This window comes from Quercus lobata, chromosome 4 (genome assembly GCF_001633185.2).
Source record: "Quercus lobata isolate SW786 chromosome 4, ValleyOak3.0 Primary Assembly, whole genome shotgun sequence".
In the NCBI taxonomy this organism is placed as follows: domain Eukaryota; kingdom Viridiplantae; phylum Streptophyta; class Magnoliopsida; order Fagales; family Fagaceae; genus Quercus; species Quercus lobata.
In genome coordinates, this window is record NC_044907.1 from 39187605 (window position 1) to 39212822 (window position 25218).

At 34.8% G+C, this 25218-nt stretch overlaps 1 protein-coding gene, 1 non-coding gene and 1 pseudogene across 2 annotated transcripts; 1 reads left to right on the forward strand and 2 right to left on the reverse strand.

Moving 5' to 3' along the window:
- Nucleotides 1–5580: 5580 nt before the first annotated feature.
- LOC115987055 (putative lipid-binding protein At4g00165) lies at nucleotides 5581–6221 on the reverse strand. The gene has a single exon (XM_031110499.1). The coding sequence runs from the start codon at nucleotides 6124–6126 to the stop codon at nucleotides 5749–5751; it is 378 nt and encodes a 125-aa protein (XP_030966359.1). The 5' UTR covers nucleotides 6127–6221; the 3' UTR covers nucleotides 5581–5748.
- Nucleotides 6222–6612: 391 nt separating this feature from the next.
- TRNAI-AAU lies at nucleotides 6613–6686 on the reverse strand. Its single transcript has one exon. It is a non-coding gene; the product is annotated as a tRNA-Ile (tRNA).
- Nucleotides 6687–10191: 3505 nt separating this feature from the next.
- LOC115985169 overlaps nucleotides 10192–25218 on the forward strand; it is a 35522-nt pseudogene continuing 20495 nt past the window's right edge.

A 25218-nucleotide genomic window follows, 5' to 3' on the forward strand; every position in this document is an offset into this window, starting at 1 on the left:
CTTTGAAATCTCGAGAGTCAATTGGATGATCCAATAAGACCGCAACATGGCTTTCTATCGTGTGTCGACGTTGGTTAGAAGGAAGAGAAATCAGATTATGGCCATGAAAAATGATGAAGGAGAGTGGATGAATGAGGAAAGGAATATCCAGGAGTTCATTAGAATGGATTCAACAAGATTTATACGACATCGCTTTCGAGTGCTTCTAGAGCTGCCCTTAATTGTTCTCAGTGGCAACCTAGGCTTTCGAAAGAGGAAACAGATAGCATTAGTGGCAATGCCTCTGAGGAGGAGGTTAAAGCAGCCTTGTGGTCACTTAAGGTCTTCAATGCCCATAGGCCAGATGGGCTACATGTGGGATTCTTCTAAAGGTTTTGGCTAACAGTGGGGAAAATAGTGGTTAAAGAAGTTAAGAAGATTTTGAGGGAAAGAAAAATACTTAAGTACTTGAACAGAACTCACATAGCTCTAATCCCTAAGATTCAAGGTCTGGAAACTTTGAGGAATTACAGACCCATCAATTTGTGCAACATTATGTACAAAGTTGTCACAAAGATCATTGTGGCTAGATTGAGGCCTTTCTTGGGGAAGCTTATCTCACCTCTTCAAATGGCATTTGTGCTGGAAAGGAAGGGAATATATGGCGCTGAAAATATACTTTGGAGAAGGCATATGACAAGTTAGAGTGGAGTTTCATTAGAGAGATGCTCAATAGAATTAATATGCCAGTTGACCTCATTGACATTATCATGAGTTGTGTATCCACGGTCTCTACATCAATTCTTTTTAATGGAGAAGCTTTGGATCCGATCTTCCCCACAAGAGGAATAAGGCAAGGGGACCCCCTATCCCCTTACCTTTTCATCCTTTGTATGGATTTTCTTGGTCAACTTATCGAGGAAAAATGTAGTCAAAAAGTTTGGCAACCAGTGAAAGCATCCCAAAGTGGTCTTGCATTTTCCCACTTAATGTTTGCCAATGACCTTTTGTTTTTTGCCAAGGCTGATTATATCAATTATTTTGCCATTAGAGATGTATTGGATGACTTTTGCACTATGATAGGTCAAACTGTTAGTGAGGCTAAATCTAGAGTCTACTTCTCTCTAAATGTGAATAGATATACTAGGGAATCTCTTTATGACATTCTTGACAACCAGGCTCCTCCCCACAAGACATTAACTTTATTCTTGATAGAGTAAAATCAAAGCTTTTGTGTTGGAAGGCCAACATGTTATCCTTGGCAGGACGGGTTGTCCTCATGCAAGCTTCGACAGCAGCTATACCTTCTTATGTCATGCAATGCAAACATTTTCCTTTCAAAATAGTGGATGGTATAGATCGTATCAATAGGAATTTTCTATGGGGGTCTACAAATTCATCCAAGAAAGTTCATTGGGTTGGCTAGCAAAAAGTGACCAAATCAAATGAAGAAAGGGGGCTTAGGTTGCAATCAACTGAATATAGCTCTTTTAAATAAACTTAATTGGAGGTTCCATGCTGAGAAGGAGGCTCTTTGGACTTAAGTGCTAAGGAGGAAATATTGAAACCAGAGGAGATTGAGCTTTAATGATGCAGAAAAGCTCCCTTACTCTTCTATTTGGATAGCTATGAGGAAAGGATTGGATACTTTCAACAAAGGTAGTAGGTCGATAGCTAGAGGAGATAGCAGTTTAAAAGTGTGGTATAGTCACTAGACTGACAAGGGACCTCTCAGGCAGTTGATTTAGGGGCCATTAATGCAAGAAGTTAATCAACTAGAAATTAAGGATTTTATCTTGGATTCTAGTTGGGACTGGGACAGGTTGCCTTTTGATCTTCCTTTGGAAATTAAAAGAATGATTCAAGCCACCCTCGTAGCATTAACTACCAGAAGTTGTGACAAGCTAGCTTGGGCCGAATCACCACAAGGGACATTTGACTTGAAAAGTGCCTACAAAATTGCATCAAGTCATAACTGCAACATTCCTTTCTCTATTAGCTAGGTTTGGACAATTGATACCCTTCCACGTATTAAAACTTTTCTTTGGTTGTGTGCTCACAATAGCATTGGGGTAAGGGTTTGCCTTGTGAAAAGAGGTATTGTGGAGGAGGAAAGTTGTCTTGTTTGCCATAAGGAGCTAGAAACTATAATACTTGCTCTTAGGGGTTTGAGAGTTAAACCAGGGTGGTTGCAATTGGGTATTAGTGTAGCGAATTGGCTTTTCTAGGGAAGTAACTTGCATGATTTGATGGCTTTAAATGGTAGGCAAAATGATAGATCTAACCCAGCAAGGTGCCAATGGAGGATATTGTTTCTTTTTGCGGTTTGGATTATTTGGAAAAGTAGGAACTACATGGTCTTTAGAAATGGTAACCATAATCCATGTTTGGCAGTGAAGATTGTGAACCAGGCCAAGGAATACTAGCATTGCATTGCTTCACTGAGGATGCCAACTTGCAGGAAAGTCATGAGGATTAGATGGGAAAGACTGACGGAAGGGTGCGTGAAGTTAAACAAAAATGGGTCTTTTGTTGGTAGCATGGGTGTTGCTGGCTGCGGTGGGGTAGCGAGGAATGAGCATGGTGACTAGTTGGTAGGATTCTTAAGGCGTATTGGGCTGACAAATAGCTATGTGGCAGAGCTATGGGGATTGAGGGATGGGTTAATGATGTGTTCGAACTTAAACATCCAATCTCTTATAGTTGAATTAGATGCTAAAGCTATTATTGATGTGCTTGAAAATCCTCAACATGTAAATAATGTTATCTCCCCTTTTTGGATGATTGCAGGTTGTTGATGACTCAGTTCCAACAGATCCGATTCCAACGCTACTTCAGGCAAGCTAATCGATGTGCGGACAATCTTGCTAGAATGAGCATTAGTTAGGAACTAGACTTTATTTTATATGATAGTCCGCCTGTGGATGTTGACACGTTGTTTCTTTTGAAAATTATTTAAACGGCATGTACTCTAACAAGCTATGTCCTGAACCTTTTGTTGCTCCTTAGTTTCTTTGAATGAATCGTCTTTTACCAAAAAAAAAGACTGATTCATTTAAGTAAATCTCATTATAAAAATAGGTTCTATTAATATAAAGTATTATCATCTAAAATGTAGCATTTTGAGCACTTATTTTGTGAATGTAAGTTGTATGACCAAACTAAATAAAAATCTTATATCTCTCCCTTTCTCTTTTTTCAATACTCTATTACAAATTTCTACACAATAATATAAAAGGGAAGCATATTCATTATTCAAAACTTATCTTTTATAAAAAGAATAAATCAAAAGTTCAAAACAATGTTGAAGCAAGCAGCAATGGTTGGTTAATTGTCCAGGCTATTTAACATAAATAGCATTAGCAATGGGCAGCAAAGCAAATAAACAACATTATTATTTTACATTATGAAACATCTAAGATTCTAGAATGCAATAACCTAAACAGGCCCCTCTGAAACATCTCAAGTTGCAGAATGCAAAAACCTAAGAGCATTAGTATTTGAGTGGCTAAATCTCATAATATGCTATATTTTAGCATCAAAGCAAAAAAAACATGCATTATTTGGCAAGCTATTTGTAAAAAAATTTACAATCTAGCTACACTAATGTCATACTTGTAAGACGTTACTATAGTAGGTTGTAAAATTTTAGATTAATTTTTTCTTTCACTTCATTCTTTCTCTCCTCAACACGCCCTGACTCTTTTCCATTCCCATTCTCCATCTCACCTCTCTGGTTTTCTCTTTTTCTCTCCTTCAGTCCTCACTCCCTCTCTTTGTAGAATTTTGAGCTTTGTGATGCGATGGTGTTGGTTGAGGCAAATTGATTGAAGCACCATAGTTCATAGTGGGTTGATTTATGGTTCATGGATTTTGATTTTGGGTGGGTTTTGGGGTTGGAATTTGCTATGAGTTTTGATTTTGGGATGGGTATTGCCTTTTGGATTCAAATTTTGTGGGTTTCAATTGTGTGGATTTTGCTTTGATTTTTTTGGGGGTTTTTGTCCATCTATAGATTCATAGTAGTGGTGGTAGGGTGTTGCTGTGGTGGTGAGGTGGGTTGTTGCCGTTGTGGTGGGGTGGGTGGTGGGTTTGGCAAGGTGGTGGTTAATTGGCAATGGTAGGTTTATGGGTTTGGGTGTTGTGTGTGTGGTGGCTGATATGGGTTCGTGGTGGTGATTTCTGGCTGGTGGGTTTGCTTGGTGTATCTGGTGGGTTTGCTTGTTGTATCTAGTGGAGGCACTGTGATGTGATGGTTGTTGGTTGAGGAGAGAGAGAGACTAAAAAAGAATATTTAAATAAAGTGGCAAAAAAAAATAAAGAGATTGGGATGTTAGGTGTGTTGTAAAATGGTATGACATAATAGATAAAGTAACTTTTAAGATAGTAAAACATGATATTTTTTAGAAATTGGATGCTAATGCTTTAATACCCTAGAGTTTGGACCATTTTGATTTGTGTGAGAATTTAGCCTATGAAGGTGTTGCGTGGGTAGGTATTGACTATTGAGTCTTATGCCAACAGGTGTATTTATTAGGTTAATCTGAGTTATATAAATAATAATGAGAATGTCAAAATGAAATATGATTAGTACTTTTTGTGTATATATGTGTGAGTTACGTTACATAGTTGAGCATAAACTTTTAAATTAAGTGATATCTATATATGTTATATTAACTATTTAACTAGAGTTTTTCAAAATGAGATGCAACAGACTCCATTCACCAAATCCAAAGTAATTATTATACAATTGGAATGCAATTTTTTTAACCTTTTTTATTTTTATTTTTGAAAGAGTTTCACACCCCATGGTATCCGCTTATGATGATAGCACTTTATCATCAGTCTAAAACACCAGATCTCTTATTCAACTATCAAAGATTTTATCAGTTGAGTTAACTGGAACCCACAAATTGTTGAGGATAGTGACTCGCTAACTCTACACTCCATTCACACAAAAATATCCTAATACAAATTGTCAAGGATAGTGACCTCACACTCCATTATAATCACGTACAAAGCTATCAGAAATCAAGGATAGTGATTCACCAAATTAAAGCCAGAGTAACAATTATACAATTCAAATGTTACCCCAAAAAATGTAATTTTATAAATTGAGTACAAAACTACAAATTATTCAATGTACCCAAACCTATCTAATTAGTTAGAATTAAGGCTTAATTTAGTTGAGTTGAGTTGAATAACATTAATTGACGGGTTAGGCTTGGAGAGAGCAGCTCACAGCACTTTTATTCTAAGCTTAAAATTCCTGGAATTCTTCCTTTTGTTTTTCAAATGTGATTTGGGGTACAAAGGTGGAGCAGGAATTATTCAATCCTGTGTATTTTTCTGATAGTGAAAGACATAATCTGACTTTTATGCCGACAAAGTTGATTTAGTTAAACGAACATTAGGAATCTATAAGTGCATGCATCGCGCACTATTTGAGAGAGAAAAGATTGATTCTAACCAAAAGATAAAGAAAGAGAAAGACAACGAGTGAAGACTTTACCGACTAGAAGTCTAGACTATGCACATACAATTCGGAGAGAGAGAGAGAGAGAGCTTATTTTCATAATAATCACAATTATATTTTGACACAATAAACAAAATAAGCTGGATATACTAATTAAAATAGGGTAATAGTTCCACACTCTTTGCACACGATTTCTGTGCAAATTTTACTTGTACAGTTATGTGCGAGAGTGTGTAATAAATAAGATTCATTAAAATAAACTCATATAAATACACTCTACTAGGCTAGAGTTTCTATGCACATACAAAGCCTTCAGGGACCTTCTTCCCACACCCATTAACGAGCAAACTAAGGGCAACAGGTACCTGGATTTTGACAATTCCCAATACATTAGCCTTAATTGCAGTGCATAAACACACTGCAGCTTCAAGATCTGCAAGACCTTTCACCACTGTACAGCATTCTTCGCTTGGTTTAGTCCCAATAACTTCAGTGACCAACCCTAGCCAGCTGCCACAAACACCAAACTTTAGAGTATCTTTTGGGCATTCAGCAGGATTCTCTGGGGCAGAGGGAGGGTATAAAACCTTATTAGATGAAACACAAGTGAAAAATATGATGTTAAATAAGATGAAACAAGCTGCTTTGGCATTATAACCCCTAATACCCATTTTATCATGCAACAAAGGTAGTTCTCATCAGCTACAGGTAGGGTTCTACATATATATTAAACACAAAGCAACAGGCCAATAATCTTGAGTAAATAATGGCCACAATTAGGCCATATATGGATATTTTAGATAGATTTTATCAAGTGGGTAATTGAAAATTTGAAACCACTCAGCAAAAGTCTTTGTCCATGTACATAAATGGGGCACATGTCCATCTTTTTTTAGATTTGCCCTTGTCTTTATTTGTATTGTACCATGTTAAAAACATCCAAGAGAATTCATCAAATCCGTATATATTAGCTGTTGTTATATAAAATTGTCTTCTTTTTCTAAGGTTATTAATGCTTTGGGGGACCATTTTTTAGAAAATAGGAAACTGATGACAACATATGAGATGAGAAAATATAGGGAACTGAAGCAACTGATGATAAAAGTGTGAGGAAGGAAATCTGGTTGAGCAAAAAGTAGTAAATTTAGAAAGAAATCTGGCCCATGCAGGTCTCGAACCTGCGACCTTCGCGTTATTAGCACGACGCTCTAACCAACTGAGCTAATAGGCCATGTGGTCAGTTATTTAATTGTTTTGAATTTCTTTATTATTTCTTTTTCTTTTTTATGAGAAAAAAATTCTTTATTATTTCAAAATAGAGTTTTTGTATGCCAGTGTTATAAGTTATAACGTACTGTTATACCTGTAGATCTAACATTAGATCGACAAAAACTAAAATCATAGCTGTATTACACTGTCAATGAAGATAGCTTCCTCCAATGAAAATTGAATTGAAAATTAAAATTAAAAAAAAATTTAAAAAAAAAAAAAAAAAAACCCAAAAACCCAAAATCTCAAACTACAAGTTAAAAATCTGGTCTTTAGGTATCCCTATCAATGTAGCTCCAATCAATGCCAAAATCCTAATCCATGTTTTGAAAATGCAAGGCACCACAACTGACTACTCTTTATGAAGTTCAAACATAAAGCTTTGTTTTTATTTTTAGTATAGTTATCATTAATTTTGTCTACGTCCTTTAAAAAAATGCAATGGAGGAATTACACATCCATTAGACATAAAAAGCAATGGAGAAATATCCCGTTGCATAATTACCAAGGAGTTAATTTCATAGTGAAGGCTTTTTCGATTTGATCAGCAGAACGAAATATTTCAGTACCAGTTAATATTGGTGTACCATTTCAGAATTATCACTATTTATATATTTCTATACATAAATATATTTTGTATTATTTATGTAAGTGTTGGGTTAAGATAACTTGACCCCGGTTATTTAATTTAATTATCCAAGTTGATTAATTAGGCTCAATTGCATACAAATCGTGAAAACATCAACAAATCACCAAAAATACTAAAAGCAGCGGAAATTAAATTTGACACGGTGATTTATTGACAAATGAGGAAAACCTTGTAAGGCCAAAAATCCCCCATTGAGTGATTTTAAGATCACCACTCCTAAGAATCTACTAATCAATAATTAAGCGTTTACAAGTATAAGTAATTTTACCAACTACCCTGACCTATTCCGAAATACCAACCTACAGTTGAACTTTCGCTCCAACATCCAATTGGACTTGATCTTGTAGTAGGCGTCTTTCCCTTTATGTACAAACCTCCAATTTGTGACTAATCCTTTGCACGGATTCCAATACATAACTAACTCTGACAACTTGAACAGATGTTGTTAGCTGCAAAGTTCTTTACTTCATCAACAATGAAGATCTGGAAGCACTTGGTTACAAAACTCTATGGCGTACAAGCGTAGTAACTTCTTACAGAGAAAATAAGTCTCTTGGTCTCTACATCCATGTGTGATGGCTCTTAAAATAAGCTTTATATACGTGTAAGGTTGTGTAAAAAGAAACCCTAAACAAATACATAAGCTTGGGCCTGATTTTAGATCTGGAAATTCTGAAATCGTAATTCTCGATAGATCAAGCTGCTGTCGAGCTATCTATCAAGTTTCACATTAAGTCTCGATAGCAGGCATCTATCGAGTTATTTGTCGAGACTTAATGAACAGCTTTTCTTTACTTGTTTCTTGGATCAATCTTCATATTTTTAATACTTGACTTGAACAACATATTTCTTGAAGTACTAAATACATCTTAGATTTACTCAATTACAAGTAAAGTGAATTTTGTCAAAAGATTAACCAATTACAAAACATATTATGAATTTATGAATTTTTATGTTTATCAACATAAAATATAAAATCCACATATTTTATAAACCTAAATATTAGCTTGAGTACATTAATTAATATATTAGATTAAATAAAATGTTTTTTGATAATTTTTTTCAATTTTTTATTTTTTTATTGTACTAGCAAAAACGCCAATATCGACCAGTATAGCCCAAATAGGCCGATATAATGCAGTATTTTTTTTTTCTATACTTTTTAGAAGAGTAATGGTACTAGTTTAATGACCAATAAGGTATATTTTCTCGATACAGCCAGTACTAGTATGGTATTGACTTCCTTAATAATTACATATCCATTAGGAGAAAAAAAAAATCAAGAGGAAAGTCAATCTTAGAATGAAGAATATTAGTAAAGTATTTCTCCCACAACTTGTACCACATATGAATGGATGGTGATGAATATATGACAAAACTTTTTTTTTTATTTTTTTTTTTATATATGCATCTATAATTGTTGGCGGGGGGATTTGAATCGGAGATATTTTCCATTGAAAATACTAGAATGTGACAATTAAGTTTAAAAACTTTTGATAAAAAAGTAGAATTTTATATCCTAATAATTTGATTATTATGTAAATGAAAACACAGGACAATAGTAAAAAACTGAAATTTAGCTGGTTCAATTTCAGTTGTGAACTCAATAATTGCGAAAATTAAAGTAATTACATTTGCAATTGCAAAGAAAAGTTTTAAGAAGGTATAAAATCTATAATTATATTCTACTATGTCTTTCATTTTCTTTCTTGGGTCCATCACAGTAACTTAGATGTGCTATTGTTGACATGGTTTTAAAAACTGAACTGGAAGTAAAACCAAATTTGCCTCTAATTTTGGATTTTTACCAGTTTTGACCGGTTTTAGTCCTTTTTGGGGACCGGACTGGGCTCCGATTCTCAATTCAACCGGTCGGACTGACTAATCCGATTTTTAAAACCATGATTGTTGGTCTCCTCAGCCCGAGTTAATGTGACTTGGCCTTTTCTTGTATTTGCAGTTTCCACTTTATCAATACAATTTCTTAACTTTTCTCCCAAAAAAAGAAAAAAAAAAATCTGTAATTATTGAAGGCAATGATCTCACGTGACAGAAGAATAGCTTGATGCAAAATTAAGATTTTTGACAAAACTTAGATATCTCTCAAAATCTCATGCAAAATTAAGATTTTTGACAAAACTTAGATGCTCTATTAGCGGTTAATTGTGTTTTAGCAGCCGGAAATGATGGCTGTCTTGGCCATATTTATCAAGGAATTCTTAGTCTGCTTGCTTCTTTTAATAGCTGGAAAATCAAGCATGTGAAAAGAGAATACAACAAAGTAGCTCACGAGTTGGCTCAGTATGGAAGGCAGAAGAAATTATCTCACATGTGGAGAGGAGTTTGTCCTCCTTTGCTGATTCAAATTGTTCAGGAAGATAGTTTGTAGTCTGCTTTTGCCTGGAGCTTTTCTCTCCTGACTTGTTGTACTTTCTTTTCTTATTGGCAATGAATTTCAGCAGTTTGCTTTGGTTTCAAAAAAAAAAAACAAAAAACAAAAAGAATCTCTGAACAATCAACGCCGATTCTCATCAATCTCAATACAATATTTTCTTATTAAAAAAAAACATTTAACTTGACAGTTTGCACAGAAGCACCACGAGCACTAGCATTATTGCTCTAACATGCTTTCTTTGGATTGCGTGTTTTTTTAATCACTTGCCATTAAAAAAAAAAAAAAAAAAAAAAAAAAAAAAATATTATGCTTTAATTTATATATTTCCTTTTTTTTATGGTCTATGCTGATCATGTGATGAACATGTGATCCATAGATCCTCACAAAATGTGATTTAGAGCTTTCAAAAGTTTTAGACACATAATGGAAAGATCAATAAAAGTGGCGGTGATCGGAGCCGGCACCGCCAGCCTAGTCACCGACCGGGAGCTTAAGAGAGAGGGTCATCAGGTCATATTGTTTGAGAAAAACAATAGGATTGGTGGCACGTGGGTTTATGATCCACGGGTGGAGTCTGACCGATTGGGTATGGATCCGGGCCGTGAGATTGTTCATAGTAGTATGTACCATTCAGTCAGGGTCAACCTTCCAAGGCAGCTCATGGGCTTCTTAGATTACCCATTTGTGAAAAAAGAAACTGGGGACCCGAGGGACTTTCCGGGTCGTGAAGAGGTGCTCATATTTCTTAATGATTTTTCTAGTGATTTTGGGTTGGTTGAGTTGACCCGTTTTGAGCATGATGTGGTTCGGGTTGAGCAAGTTGATGGAAGAAGAAATGAGTGGAATGTGGATTGTGGAGTGGAGGACTCGGGTCGGGCAATTGGATCTAGAGGTCTTTGAGGCTGTGGTGATATGCAATGGTAAACACACGGAGGCACGGATACCAAAATTGCTACATTTCCAGGTAACATTTACTTATTCCATGCCAAAATATTATATGTTTAATATTACCTGTAAAATAAATATATTTGTTTTGCTATGATATTGCTGCAAACATTCTTTTCAATGCTATGCTTGTTTGTTTTATATTCTTTTATATATATATATATATATATATATGTATGTATAATGTACAAAATTAAGATATGTCTACGCTTCCAAATTTAATTTGATTTTTGAAGGCAGTAATGCAGTACAATAAGTCCAGTAATATAGGAATGTGTGAGCTGGAATTATGATATGATTGGTTGTTTTTTTTAGGGAGGAAAAGAAAAGGAAAGAGATAAGATTATCAAAAGAAAAAGGAAAGAGATAAGAAAATGTTGGTTTGTACGCATCAAATAAGTTAAAGGAAAGCGAAAAGGAGAATGACAATTCTAACTCCCCTTGGTTTGCAAGATAAGCAAACGTAAAAACATATGTCTTTACCTTTAAAATCATATAAAAATTGCGATGCAAAAAATTTTGTGGTTGAAATAGTAGGTATTTTAAATCAAATGCTATCATCGTGTGTTCTAGTTAATTCAATTGGTAAACGCTAATTAACTCAATTGATAAAGTTTTTTATTAAAAAATAAGAAGTCTATCTAAAAAATGAAATTAAACATGACAAACTGATACCTGCCAATTCACATTTACCTTCCATCATCTTTCTTTCAATGGAAAGACCTGTTATTAGTGTATTTGTCGAAGCTTTGAGTTTATCTCCACCTTCCTTATCTCATCATTTGCATGGGATTGGAGAACCTAAGGGCCTAGGCAATGCCAAAGATATGATCTTATTCAACCACTATACCTTGAATTATTCTTACCCAACGAATTATATATCAACCCCATCATTTTCTATTAAAAATGATTCCAAAATCATCAATTTTAAAACCAATCTTAATCAACCACTATACCTTGAATTATTCTTACCCAATTAAATTATATATCACCCCCATGGTTTTCTATTAAAAATGTTTCTACTTTTCAAAGTCATCAATATGAGGTGTATTGACTGTTGACCCTTGGAGAAGGAATTAACATTCTTTAAACTTGTACAGAAAAGGCTTGGGCTTTACGAAACACATGAAAAATCCCACACCTTATAAATCCAACCTTATTCCTTACATTCCATGCCATCTTAGATCTCCAAAAACATTATCCCTTGCTTTCTATCTAGTTTTGTACTCTCTATATACACAACATCCCTATAGTCTTAGAGTGAATTAAGCTATATATAAATATATAAACCAAAATGAGTATGGTAATTAGGCCTGGTGTTACATTCGTTATGGGGACCATGTTTGGAGCCCTCATAACTCGTGTGGCAATGACACAACGTTTTCACCATCACGAAGGCGAAGGTCGCCGAAACTGGCATTGTCCACGCGAAGATCTTAGGAAGAAAACGAGTGCAAATGCAAGTGCAAGCCCAGGAGTAGCAGAAGAGGCACTCAAAACCATTCCAAATAGTTAATTTGTCATCTCTTTCTCCCTTCTCCCTAGAGTACTGTATAATTCAAACTCTCTCTCTCTCTCTGATTTAGTCATAATAAGCTCAAGTGGCATTCAAAGTCAAACAGTGTATTTCTAAGATCATTGATAGTCCATCGAAATTACATTCCTTTTGATATCTCATGTCTCTGGTTTGAATTTCTTCCTCTCCTACTATCTATTAATACAACAAAAAGAAAAAAAAAAAAAAAAAAAAAAAAAGGAGTGTATTTCCATATGAAGAGGACTAATTGCAAGTCGTAACTATGTTTATTCTAAAATTATTATCAATTTTATTACAAAATAATGTGACAAGAATATGACTGATATCGCATAAATGTTTAGGCTTGCTTTTTCCCTCAAACCTCCTGGTGCAATTTTATTCAACAGTCCGTACCACATCCACATTATTTCACACTAGCAAAAAAATTAATGGACCTTGGGTTAAATTTCTTTAAAATCCAAAAAGCTCAAATTTTAACCAATAAGTTGCTTTACCCAAAGATCTTCATTCTTTTAGGGTTGAGCTTACGACATGTGGATAGATCAATTAATTAAATTCCCTAAGCCTCAACTCACTAAGGGACCAAGACTTCATAACGACAAACTTGTTTGGCACATGGGATACCAATTAAAAAGGAACCAAATCAGTTCCTATAAAGAACTAAAAACCATGATTTTAAAATTTTAATTATATGTACTTTTAATTTGCTTTTAATAAATCAATTTTCAATTAATTAACCATTGATACAATATGTGAATATTACGATCTCGTTAACAAAATAAATAAAAACTTAGTAACACAAGTTACACATCCGCTACGATGGACCAACAAGTATATAACACTTTATATATATATATATATATATATATATATATATATATATATATATATATATATATTCTTGACCCTTGGAGAAGGGGTCATCACTACTCACCAATTCAAGTGAACCTCTTCCAAAAAGACTTGGGAATTACGACACCTCAACAAGTTCCAAAACTTATATATAAAACCCAATATTCCTCAACGCTCCCTAGGTCAAACCCTAGCTTTCTCTACCCCTATAAGTTTCTTTCTTCCTCCATACAATTATAAAAGAGTTTTTGCTTAGCTTTTTATTTGATCAGCCAAATGGGTTTCATAAGAACCACATTCACATTCATGGTAGGGACTTTATGGGGGATCTATATGTGTCAGAACTACAATATCCCCGACATCAGAAGGTTTGCCGATTCGGACCTTGTCAGGACCAAGCAGATTGAGGAAGCACATCCCAAGCCCAAGCCCAAGAGCGAGGACGAGGACAAGGACGTTTAGCAATAAAATCGTTTTATAAGGCTAACCCAAGTTGTAAACTCATCCTGGTCTTTTGCATATATATAGTTCTCTTACTTTCCCTTGGATTATGTTAAGTATTTCATATTTGGGTGTTTTTCATTGCATTATTTACATATTATGGTCTTTGATTTAATGAAATTTTTTCGTAATTTTTCGTCCTAGCGTTATTGGAAAAAGTATGATCACCATATATTCTCAACTTGGGTTATAAATTTTGGAGTTATAAATTCTTTGCTTTGATTATATCTATGGGCAGGTTTGATATCATGCAACGTCTTGCAATTTTAATCCTTTAGTAAAACAATAGCTGATTCATGATTATTGTTCGAAATTAGAGACTTGGAACTTCATCACCAATTGCACAAGAAACTGATAATTTTCGTTTACTAGCTTAATTTGCATGACATAGTTCTTCCCATTTCCTATCTTTTTCAATCCTCCTTAAATAGAGTACACTATTTGAAATAGCTTTAAAAACTTCTATTGAGATCTAAAAAATTCTATTGAATTCTAAAATGGGTCGTGTCTCAACTAAATATACACATGATTCTGTATAAGTCTTTTAGCTTATAAAACAAACATATTCAGGATTGCCAAAATAGCCAAAGATATTTTGAAAAAAAAAAATGCCTAAATATTGATAATCTATTTTACTTCTTCCAATATCTTAACGCAGAAGCTTTTGATATTCGTATATTTTAAGCAATTTTAGTCGTCTCAATTGAATTGTTTGTTTTTACAATTGTACTAATAAGCCATGCTAAATGCATTCCATACAAAATATGGCCACATTGACAGAAACAAAATAATTATTTATACATTACAATACAATTACTATTGGTGGATAAGAGCAAAATTATTTTGTTTAAAATGTTTTAAAGGGCTGGTTTTTTTTTTTTTTTTTTGGGTAAAATTGGTTGATTTGACTTAATTTCTTTTAGCTTTGCCAATGGTAATTTTTGTTTTTAAGCTAATTTTTTTGGGCTTGTTAATTTTGTTTTAAATTTTAGATCTATGAATTTTTTTTATAGCCTTTATAGGAATCAATGATATTATTAAGAGGTGGCCAAATGTAATTTTATTAAGCTAAATTCCTAAAATATAGTACCTATATATACTGGTATTTTATTTGTTAAAATTGATATATTTTAAAAATAAAATTTATTCATTAAATTTTTTGGTCTCAATTAAAAATTTTACATAAACAAGACATTCTATTGACCATTAGAAAAGAGGTATTTTTTTTCCTAGGTTAGATGTCTTACTTTTTTATTATTGTTTTTTTGCAATATTATAAAACAAATAATATAATATATTCTATTTTAGGGGCCTTATTCCATTTGGTAGCATTATTTGATTGCCTAAATGGCCTAATTGTGGAGCCATGATAGATTAGTTAAAAGTTAAAATAATAATAATAATTGTAGGGATAAGAGCCCAAAATTATATGTTGGGCCTTGGGCCTTAGTCGAGAACGTTGGTTAGTCCGAGGACGAATAAACAGTAGTAAGGATATTAAGCTTAGAATCCCATGAGTAGGTTGCAAATGGAAAAATTGGTGGAGGTGGTCCGAGGAGGAGTATCTCCTCGGATAAACAAAACTCAGATCAAATGTATATCCTATCGTTCAAAGTGACCTTCCAGGAAATCCCACTGTTAGGGACGTGCATTATGAACGTACAAGAGGCATGGAAGCCCAGAAATATCTAAGGAAATGCTGCTACCACCACATTAAATGCTTTGCAACTAACTTTCTAGTTGCATTAATGTGGAGAAGACCCTTGAACAGTACTACCTTGGCTACCCCGACTCACAGAGGGCCTGGGGTGGTGTCTGATGGGACAAGCACTCAAGTAGTAGCTTAGATGATCAACAAATGTAAGACCAAGATCATTAAAAGAGAACTATATAATGTATGAGACTTTCCATGGAGAAGGGATCAAAAAGCCTAGAGAGAAACACTGTAGCAATCAGAGAACAAACTTGTAATCAAACTTAAAAGAAATATAAAAGAATTGATCTCCTCAGATTGCACTGAGGACAATTTTCTTCAGTTTAAATCAATCTTTCTTTTTGTTCTTAACATTTGGACCCACTTTATTTGTCCTCTAACTCATTTTAGCCTAGTTTTTCAACCCACTCTCTACAAATTCATTGTTTTGGGCTTGTTGGGCCTGAGCCCATCCATCGTTTGGGCTGAGAACCAAATCGGGTCCTTACAATAATAATAATAAGATCAGTACAAGAAAATGAAGAAAGAACAAGCATCCAGCAACACATGTGACAATAAAGTTGAACATTATAGCCTCAACTTGCTGACATAGATGACAATTTTCGGTCCTGAACGTCAATCTTTAATCTTTATGCATATTGATGTGAAACCCTTAAAGTTGAATCTAAAAATTGCACCATGCGTTTGATTTTGGACTAGCATCTTGAACCTCATTTCGGTCTCTTTTATGTTGCCCTCTGACATTAGAACATGAGAATCCTGGAACAAAACAGCTATTTAACATCAAAATCCATTGATCAAAATGTATGAGTATTAGATTTCCTTTTCCAGTTGGGAAAACCAGTTACTTATCAGCATAAAAATGATGAATTCTCCATTTGCTTACAGTAGGGAAGGTAAGTTTATGATAAGTTCTCTGAACTCTAGACTTTTCAACTAATTTTCAAAATAATACACTTAGGAAATAGGCAAGGATATGGACCGTATGGTTCTGTTTAGATAGAAGTACTGTCTTTACCTAACATAGGCTTTTATTCTTGCTTATTGCATCATTTGTTGTGGAAGTCCTTGAACCTTTGAAAATTTAAACTCTAACTCTCCTTGGTTTGCAATACAAGGAAACGTAAAAACATAGTTTTTTACCTTTAAAATCATATAAAAACTAAGATGCTAAAAATTTGTGGTTGAAATAGTGGGTATTTATGTTAGCAATTTGTGGTGGGCCTTTTTGTGGTTAAAGTGGGCTGGGCTGCCTCCTGCGGTATTGGGCCCGAGTATTCTGAGTAAGGGAGTTGAGACCGGTCCAACTGCAATTCAATTTGGTCCGACTTGTGCGTAAACTATATCTCGTCTGCCAGGAGCACACTTACGGCGGGCAGAACGTGGTGCTTATCCTCTGTTTTTGCCGCAGAAGGAACTTTTCTCCAGTTTCTACCGCAAAAGGAATTTTTCTCCAGTTTCTGCCGCAGGACTAACTTTTTTTGCTATGTAGCAAAACTTTCTACTGTACAATAAAGCTTCCTGCTGTGCAACAAAGCTTCATGCTGTGCTTTAAAGTCTTCTATCGTGTAGTAAAACCTTTTACAATGTGAATGACTACTCTTCGTTTTTACTGCAGAAATACTTTTCTACTTCCTGCACATAAACAAATCTAAAGCCCAAAGAAAATATCCATCAAACAAATGTTAGTTTAAATGGGTTAGCATATTCTCAAATATATACATACATATATATGAGTATATATACTTATACGTATTCACATATACATATATAAAATATATTTTGCAAAACATGAGAAACAAGATATATGTATATATATACTTATGGCAGGATAATGATTAGTTTGTGTCAATAGTGAAACATGTAATAACAAATAAAGAAGAAAGGTTCCGCAGAAAAGGTTTAGCTAGTATAATAGCTAACACGGTACATATAATGAAAAGGTGCTACATCAGAATAACTAGTACAAAAAGTAAAGGTACCACAACAGGACCACTGATGCAGCAGGCGTGATAAAAAATGTGTTATAGCAAAATGACTAAATACAACAGATATAATTTATAATGAGAGAAATCAAATATATTTGCAATCAAAATCAAGTATTGAATCTTCCCATAGGATAAGTAAACCAAGAAAGAACCCAAACTCCAACTTGAACAACCTTGTCATAGGCTTTTGCCATCAAAGTTGTGCATTTTGGAGAATAGGCCTAAATGACTACTAGCTATTACTTTTGGGAACATCAAAGAGTGAGTTTGCTAAGAGGGAGAGAAAAGATGGTCTATTGATGCATGCCCCTATTCTTGCCGTATTTTCTCTCTTTGTTTTACCACTTTCTTTCTTTCTTTACGTTCTTTCTTTACTCTTAGTTTCTTATTACTTTCCTGCCGTGGGTTGTTCCCCCTTTTTGGTCTTTCCTTTTCCTGGGTACCTCTCTCTGGGTGCTTACTACTTTCTTACCATGGGTTTTCCCCCCTTAAGTGCTTCCCTCCATTGGGTCTCTCTCTTTCGGTGTTTTTCTCTCTTTCCCTGTTTTTCCTTTTCTTCCTCTGTTTTTTCCTCTTCCATTTTGTCCCTTTTTTCTGCCTAGTTACCTTCCTTTTATAGCCAACTGATTCAATGGGATTTCTCCCTTTTACCCTTAGGGCTTCACCAACTGTTTTTGGTTTGTTGTGGGCATCCTTTCAAGATTACCCACTCACTCATTGGTTGCTCAGAGCACTGCCATTGTTCAGTTCATGTCTGCTGCACCACTACCCATCTCACGACAAAATTCCATTTTGTTTGTTCCTGCTGTATACCTCTACCTCACTACCTAGCTCTATGGCATGCAACAAATGGTCCCAACCATTTATTACTTCTTTTGGATAAGATACCATCCCAACAAGATATGTTCCCCAAAAGAAGTCACGACAGGAAACCAAATATAGACCTCCTTTTCCCCCCACCACCAAACCACACCTTCTAAATCCCCTTGACCGTGGGCCCACCTCCTTTGTATTGGCTGGGTACAGGTTGGTGGTGCCCTGGCCCTTCTGTGCTTGCTTTGTTATCTTTTGTGTTTACCTCCCAGGCCGTTTTTGCTGTAGCAGATTAGCTTTGTTTTGGTCTGCTGCGTGTTTTGTCTTATTTCTTCACGCATTTCCTGCTACGTTTGTCATTTTCCTTTGGTTTGGCTTTTATTTCCTTCACGTGATTCCTGCTGCTGACACTTCCTGCCGTTCCTTGTTTCTTTTCATCGTGCTTCTTCATATCAGTTTTCACGCTTATCCTTTTATACAAAAGAATTTGGGCCTTTGTGGGCCAGATAATGTTGACTGGATCAAAAGGGTCTTGGGCCCAATTTGTCTTTTTCTACCGAAGCCATTCTGCCAGGGAACTGTATTATGCAGCAAATTTGCATTCTGCGGCAGATTTATGTTTTGCTGTAGATTGCTTTCACTTGCACTTATTTCTTTGAACCTTTCTTGCTCTTCGGTCTTCTTGGTGGGTCTTTGGGCCTTGCTTTTTCATTGGGTTTTCTTCCTCATGGGCCTTTGGGTATAGTTTTGCAAAAATGGGCATCAACACAATCAAATGTTAACCAGCCTCTTTACCCCACATGAAGTTCAATTAATCAACAAAATTCCCCTAAACATTGTTCTTTTGGGTGACTGTTTATTTTGGCCTCATACTCAATCAGGTGCTTACACGGTAGAGTCTGGGTATAATTTTCTTGCTTAAGACCTCTCCATGCAAAGTATGGAGGGACCTCAAACATAATCTCAAAAGTCTGTAAGAATATTTGGAGTCTTGAAGTCCCTAACAAGGTAAAGCATTTTTAATGGAGAGCTTATCGAAATGCCATCTCTACCAAAAAAAAAAAATCTATTTCAAAGGAGAATCCTTACCAATGATCTATGCGAGCAATGTCACCAATTTCCAGAAGATGTGAGTCATGTACCGTGTTCATGTCTATGCATTTTGGTGGTATGGGATTCGGACCCAAGATGGAGCTTTTGTGGGACTCAACATTTTTCACGGTTTTTAGAGTTGGCATAGAAAGTCATGGATAGAGGATCCCATCTTGATGAGTTTGCTATGCTGGCTTGGACCTTATGGTTTCAGTGAAACCAATTAAGAGCATTCACACCAGTGAAGCTAAATAGCTATATAGCTATTTTAGCTTTACCAAAACACAAAAAATGCTCTACACCAATATTTAGCTTTTTATGGTGCTAAATAACTAAAAAAAATAGCTCCATTGTTGTGGATGCTCTAAGAACAAGCAATAATGCTCATCTGATTTCCTAGGTAAAACCCTAGGCCTTATTTTCTTTGCATGACTTTGTTTGGGCTCTCCCAGTCATCTCGACAGTTCCTTATAGAAGCCCCCTGAAACATTTCAATAGGTTAATTATGATGATGTTATCTTTTAAAACTAAAATGAGGCAGGTGTTAGGGTAGTTATCAAAAACCACATGGGACTTGTTTTAGCCTCTATGTTTGACAAGTTAGTTCTCCCTTCTTTAGTAAACACTATGGAATGCATGGCAGCGGTTCGAGCTCTTAGATTTGCTAGAGATTGTGGTTTCTTCTCTATCATACTAGTGAATGACTCTCGGATTGTAACCAAGGCTCTTAGATGCGAGGATGAATCGTTCTCTGCATGCAGTTATCTAGTAGCTAAAGCCAAATTCCTTATAGAGACCTTTTCTAAAGTTATTTTTTCTCGTACCCGTAAACAAGGCAACTTTGTAACTTACAATCTGGCCAAACATGTTAGCGGTATATCAGTGTGGATGGAAGATATTCCTCCGCATCTTCTTTTTGTAACTTTAGCCGACTTGGCAAAGTTTTATTAATAATATATTTTGCAATTTTCTTCTCAAAAAATCAAATGTTAGAGACGTAGGCTCTAATTAACTCAATCAACTCTCCTTGAGAACATTTTAATTAGTTTTTTGCTAAAAGTGTACTAAAGTATACTTGTACTTTAAAATGTGAGAAAATGTAAGGAAAAAAAAAAAAAAAAGATAAGATTTTGAAAATTTGTACATAAAAACTAAAAGTTAAAAGCTAAGTTTATAAGCTCTAACTTAATAGACACTTATCATCAAATAAGGGGTACTATCTAAAAAAATAAAATCAAACATCACAAGTTGATATGTACCCGCGCGTTTGCATTTCCCTTCCATCCTCTCTCTTCCATTGAAAACCCTTGTTATTAATATGGTTTTGAAATTTGAAATGTTCAAAGAACCGTATAGGAGAGATGTTCAAAATTTTTAAGGTTAGATTGAGGTTGAACCAAGGTTGAATCGTAATAATATCACAATTAATTTAATAATTATTTAAAATATAAATAAATATATTAAATTAGTAAAAATTGAAAATTTGTCTAAAATAAATAATAAAAAAATTATTTTGAAAATATAAATATATTTCCACCTAATATTTATTTTGAAATGATAGAAGTAACATTACTCTAAATACTAATCCAATACAAGAATTTATCATAAAAAATATTGTGAAAAGGTAACATTGCGTTAATTCCTCACCCTCTCCCGTTATTTCCTTCCTTCCCCCGCCAACATCACGCCTCATCAAGACATCAACTTTACCTTTTTAATTTTTTTTTTTAATTTTTATTTCCCAAGGCAACCATTTCCCAAAGTTTTATCCCCACCACACCTTTTAAAATAATCTCTATAACAAAATTAATTGTCATCCACTTCATCTTGTCCCCTTCCTCTCTTTTTCGTAACTTCCCAGTTCACCCTTTGAATTCTTCTTACCCAATCAATTATATATCTAAGCCCATCGTTTTCTTTTAAAAATGTTTCCAAAGTCATCAATTTTAAAACCAAAGGACAAGGTGTATTGACTTGTTGACCCTTGGAGAGGGGATAAAACGTTTTGTCTTTTTCAACCTGGTACAGAAAAGGCTTGGGCTTTACGAAACACATGAAATATCCCACACCTTATAAGGCCATCATTATTCTTTCCATTCCATACCATCCTAGATTTCCAAAAACAATATACCTTGCTTTCTATATAGTTTTTTGTACTCTCTATACAAAATTCCTCTCGTCTAGAGTGAATCAAGCTCTATATTTATATATAAAAACCAAAATGAGTATGGCAATTAGGCCCCGTGTTACATTCGTTATGGGAACCATGTTTGGGGTCCTTATAACTCGTGTGGCAATGTCACGATGTTGGCATCATCACGAAGGAGAAGGTCGCCGAAATTGGCATTGTCCACGCGAAGATCTTAGGAAGAAAACTAGTGCAAGTGCAAGTCCAGGAGAAGCAGAAGAGGCAGTCAAAACCATTCCCATTAATTAATTCGTCATCACATTCTGGACTTTCTCCCTTTTTCCCTTTGTTCGTTTGCTTGTTTGTTTCTGTTTTGTCGTTGTTGTTGTGTACTTTGTATTTATATAAAACATTAATAAATTATGTGTGGTTGTGATAAGTACTGTAATTCAAACTCTAGTCTTCTTTTTTTTATTTCTTTTTTTTTATTATTATGATTTAGTTATAACTAAGCTCAATTGGGCATCCAAATTGGTTCAAGTAATAATTCATCAATAATTACATTTTTTGCAGTACTACATGTTTCTAGTTTGAACCTCACCTCCATCTTTCTCTTCTCACTTATCTACTAATAAAATAAAAGTTAATTTCCAGTTAAGAGAATTAATTGCAACTTTGCAAGTCATAATTATGTTTATGCTGAAATTATTATTAATTTATATTACAAAATGGCGTGACAAAAAATATACTTGTTATCAAATAAATAATTGCTCGCTCACTTTTTTCCTTGAGCAACATGGTGCAATTTCATCTATCTGTCTGTGCCACATCAACATTATTTCACACCGGAAAAACCATTAATAGGTCTTGGATAATTTCTTTTAAGTGTGCATTTGCCTAACATTAAAGCTGCGTTTGTGTTTTTTGGCTGGTCCTATGGCACATAGGACCAGCCAATGCACAAAAACGTGTGAACAGTGTTTTGCCTTTTAAAAAATATTTTGCTAATGTTTTTAGTAATAAGTTTTCAGTTTTTAACAAATAAGTGGTATCCAAACAGATCCTAAAATTCAAAAAAGCTCAAATCTTATCCAACCATGCAAGTTAAGAGAAATTATACCAGTCATTTGGTGGACCACGTCACTTGTCTACCATTCCACTAATAGACTCCTACTTGTTTAAAATTGATGAGTCAGTAATCAGTTTCTGTTTAAAAAAAAAAATAAAAAAATAACTCAACAATTTTAAATAGATGGAAGTCTTTTAGTAGAATGGTAGACCACATCACTTGTCCATTATAAAATCCTTATAATTTCTCGCAAGTTAGGTTCTTTGCCCGAAGATCTTATTTCTTTGGGATTTGAGCTTACAACCTATAAAGCTTCTTCACACCACAAGATAGACTCATGGTCAACATCTTCCCTACATCTTCCTGAACCTCATTCCGGTCTCTTATATGTTGCCCTCTGACATTAGAACATGAGAATCCTGGAACAAAACAGCTATTTAACATCAAAATCCATTGATCAAAATGTATGAGTATTAGATTTCCTTTTCCGGTTGGGAAAACCAATTACTTATCAGCATAAAAATGATGAATTCTCTATTTGCTTAACGTAGGGAAGGTAAGTTTAAGATAAGTTCTCTGAACTCTAGACTTTTCAACTAATTTTCAAAATAATACACTTAGGAAATTGGCAAGGATATGGACCATATGGTTCTGTTTAGATAGAAGTACTGTCTTTACCTAACATAGGCTTTTATAAAGTTTCTTGCTCATTGCATTTGTTGTGGAAGTCCTTAAATACGTTTGTTTTTTTCTTTTCTTATGATTACTTTGGTTAGAGCAATTGTATCAGTCCGGCCAAATTTTTCCGTCTATTTCACACTAAAAATCTACTTTTTCTATTTTACACTGCCACTTTCCCAAAATACTCACATCAATTCATCTATTTTACAATGCCCTCTATTTGAATAATAATATTTTTTATTTTTTAATTATTCTTTTATATTTTTATTTTGTTCCTATCTTTTTATCTTTTCTTTTGTATTTATCTTTTTTTCTTTGTCCTTATCTCATCTCTCAAACCAATCTTTTGTTCCTCTTCTATTTCTTATTCTTCCTTCCACGGTAACTTCTCCTTCTTCCTTTCAAGATCATGGTCAGATCACCTCCCTCCACAAGCATCTTCTTCTTCTTTTTCCTTTCATGGTCAAATCACTTATCCACCACAAGCACCATTCTCCACCACAAGAATCAAAACCCACAAGCACGAACTCCGTCAACCCACAAGCAATGATCTCCGCCACCAGCACCAATCTACAAGCATTAAAACCCATTCCCGTCGACCCACAAGCACCGATCTTTGCCGCCAACACCAATCCACAAGCATCCAGACTCATTTCCGTCAACCCACGAACTCTGATCTAACACCACCAACACCGATCCACCAATCCACAAGCGACCAACACCAGCACCAATTTGTCTCTCTGTTGGTTTGTCTATGTGGGTGTGTTTATGCTTGTGTGTGGGTGTGTTTGTGTATCTTTATGTTGATTTTTCTGTGTGGATGTGTTTGTGTGTGGGTGTGTTTGTGTGTATCTAAGGAAAAAAAAGATGAGGAGAGGAGAAGTCTGAGACTGAGTTCATTTTGCACGGAGAAAAGAGAGAAAAAAATGTGCAAAATGTGAAATTAATAAAATAATAGTATACACAGCTACAGTAACCGTGTATATATGCACGGTTACTATAGCAAATGTATAAATATACACAGTTTTAGAGGGACTGGTGTGGAAAATTTTTGGGACAAAATGTGTAAAATTTGTTACTTTTTGTATTTTGCAAAGTTTTACATCCATTGATGCGGATGCTCTTACTTTTGTTACTTAGGCATATATAATTAGCCAGGAGCGGAAATACCCAGACACAACTACCGGATTCCTGATTTCAAAATTTAAACTCTGACTCTCCTTGGTTTGCAATACAAGGAAACATAAAAACATATGTTTTTACCTCATATAAAAATTGAGATGCTAAAAATTTGTGGTTGAAATAGTGGGTATTTATGTTAGCAACCAAATGTTAAGTCTCTTTACCCCATATGAAGTTCAATTAATCAACAGAATTTCCCTAAAGATTGTTCTTCTAGATACTATTTATTTTGGCCTCGTACTTAATCAGGTGCTTACACAATAGAGTCTGGGTATAATTTTCTTGCTTACGACCTCGCCATGCAAAGCTTGGAGGGACCTCAAACATAAGCTTAGAAGTCTGTAAGAATATTTGGAGTCTTAAAGTCCTTAACAAGGTAAAGCATTTTTAATGGAGAGCTTTATAGGAATGCCATCCCTACCAAAACAAATTTGTTTCAAAGGAGAATCCTTACCAATGATCTATGCAAGCAATGTCACCAGTTTCCAGAAGATGTGAGTCATGCACTATGGTCATGTCTGTGCGTTTCGGTGGTATGGGATTCGAACCCAAGATGGAGCTTTCGTGGGACTCAACATTTTTCATGGTTTGTAGAGTTGGTGTAGAAAGTCATGGATAGAGGATCCCATCTTGATGAGTTTGCTATGCTAGCTTAGACCTTATGGTTTCAGTGAAACCAGCTAAGAACAAGCAATAATGCTCATCCGATTTCCTAGGTGAAACCCTAGGCCTTATTTGCTCTGCATGACTTTGTTTGGGCTCTCCCAGTCATCTCACCAGTTCCTCAAAGAAGCTCCTGTAGTCTAGTATGTTGGATCCCTCCCTCTTAAACATTTCTATAGGTTAATTATGACGATGCTATCTTTTAAAACTAAAATGAGGCAGGTATTGGGTTAGTTATCAGAAACCACGTGGGATTTTTTTTAGCCTCTATGTCTAATAAATTTG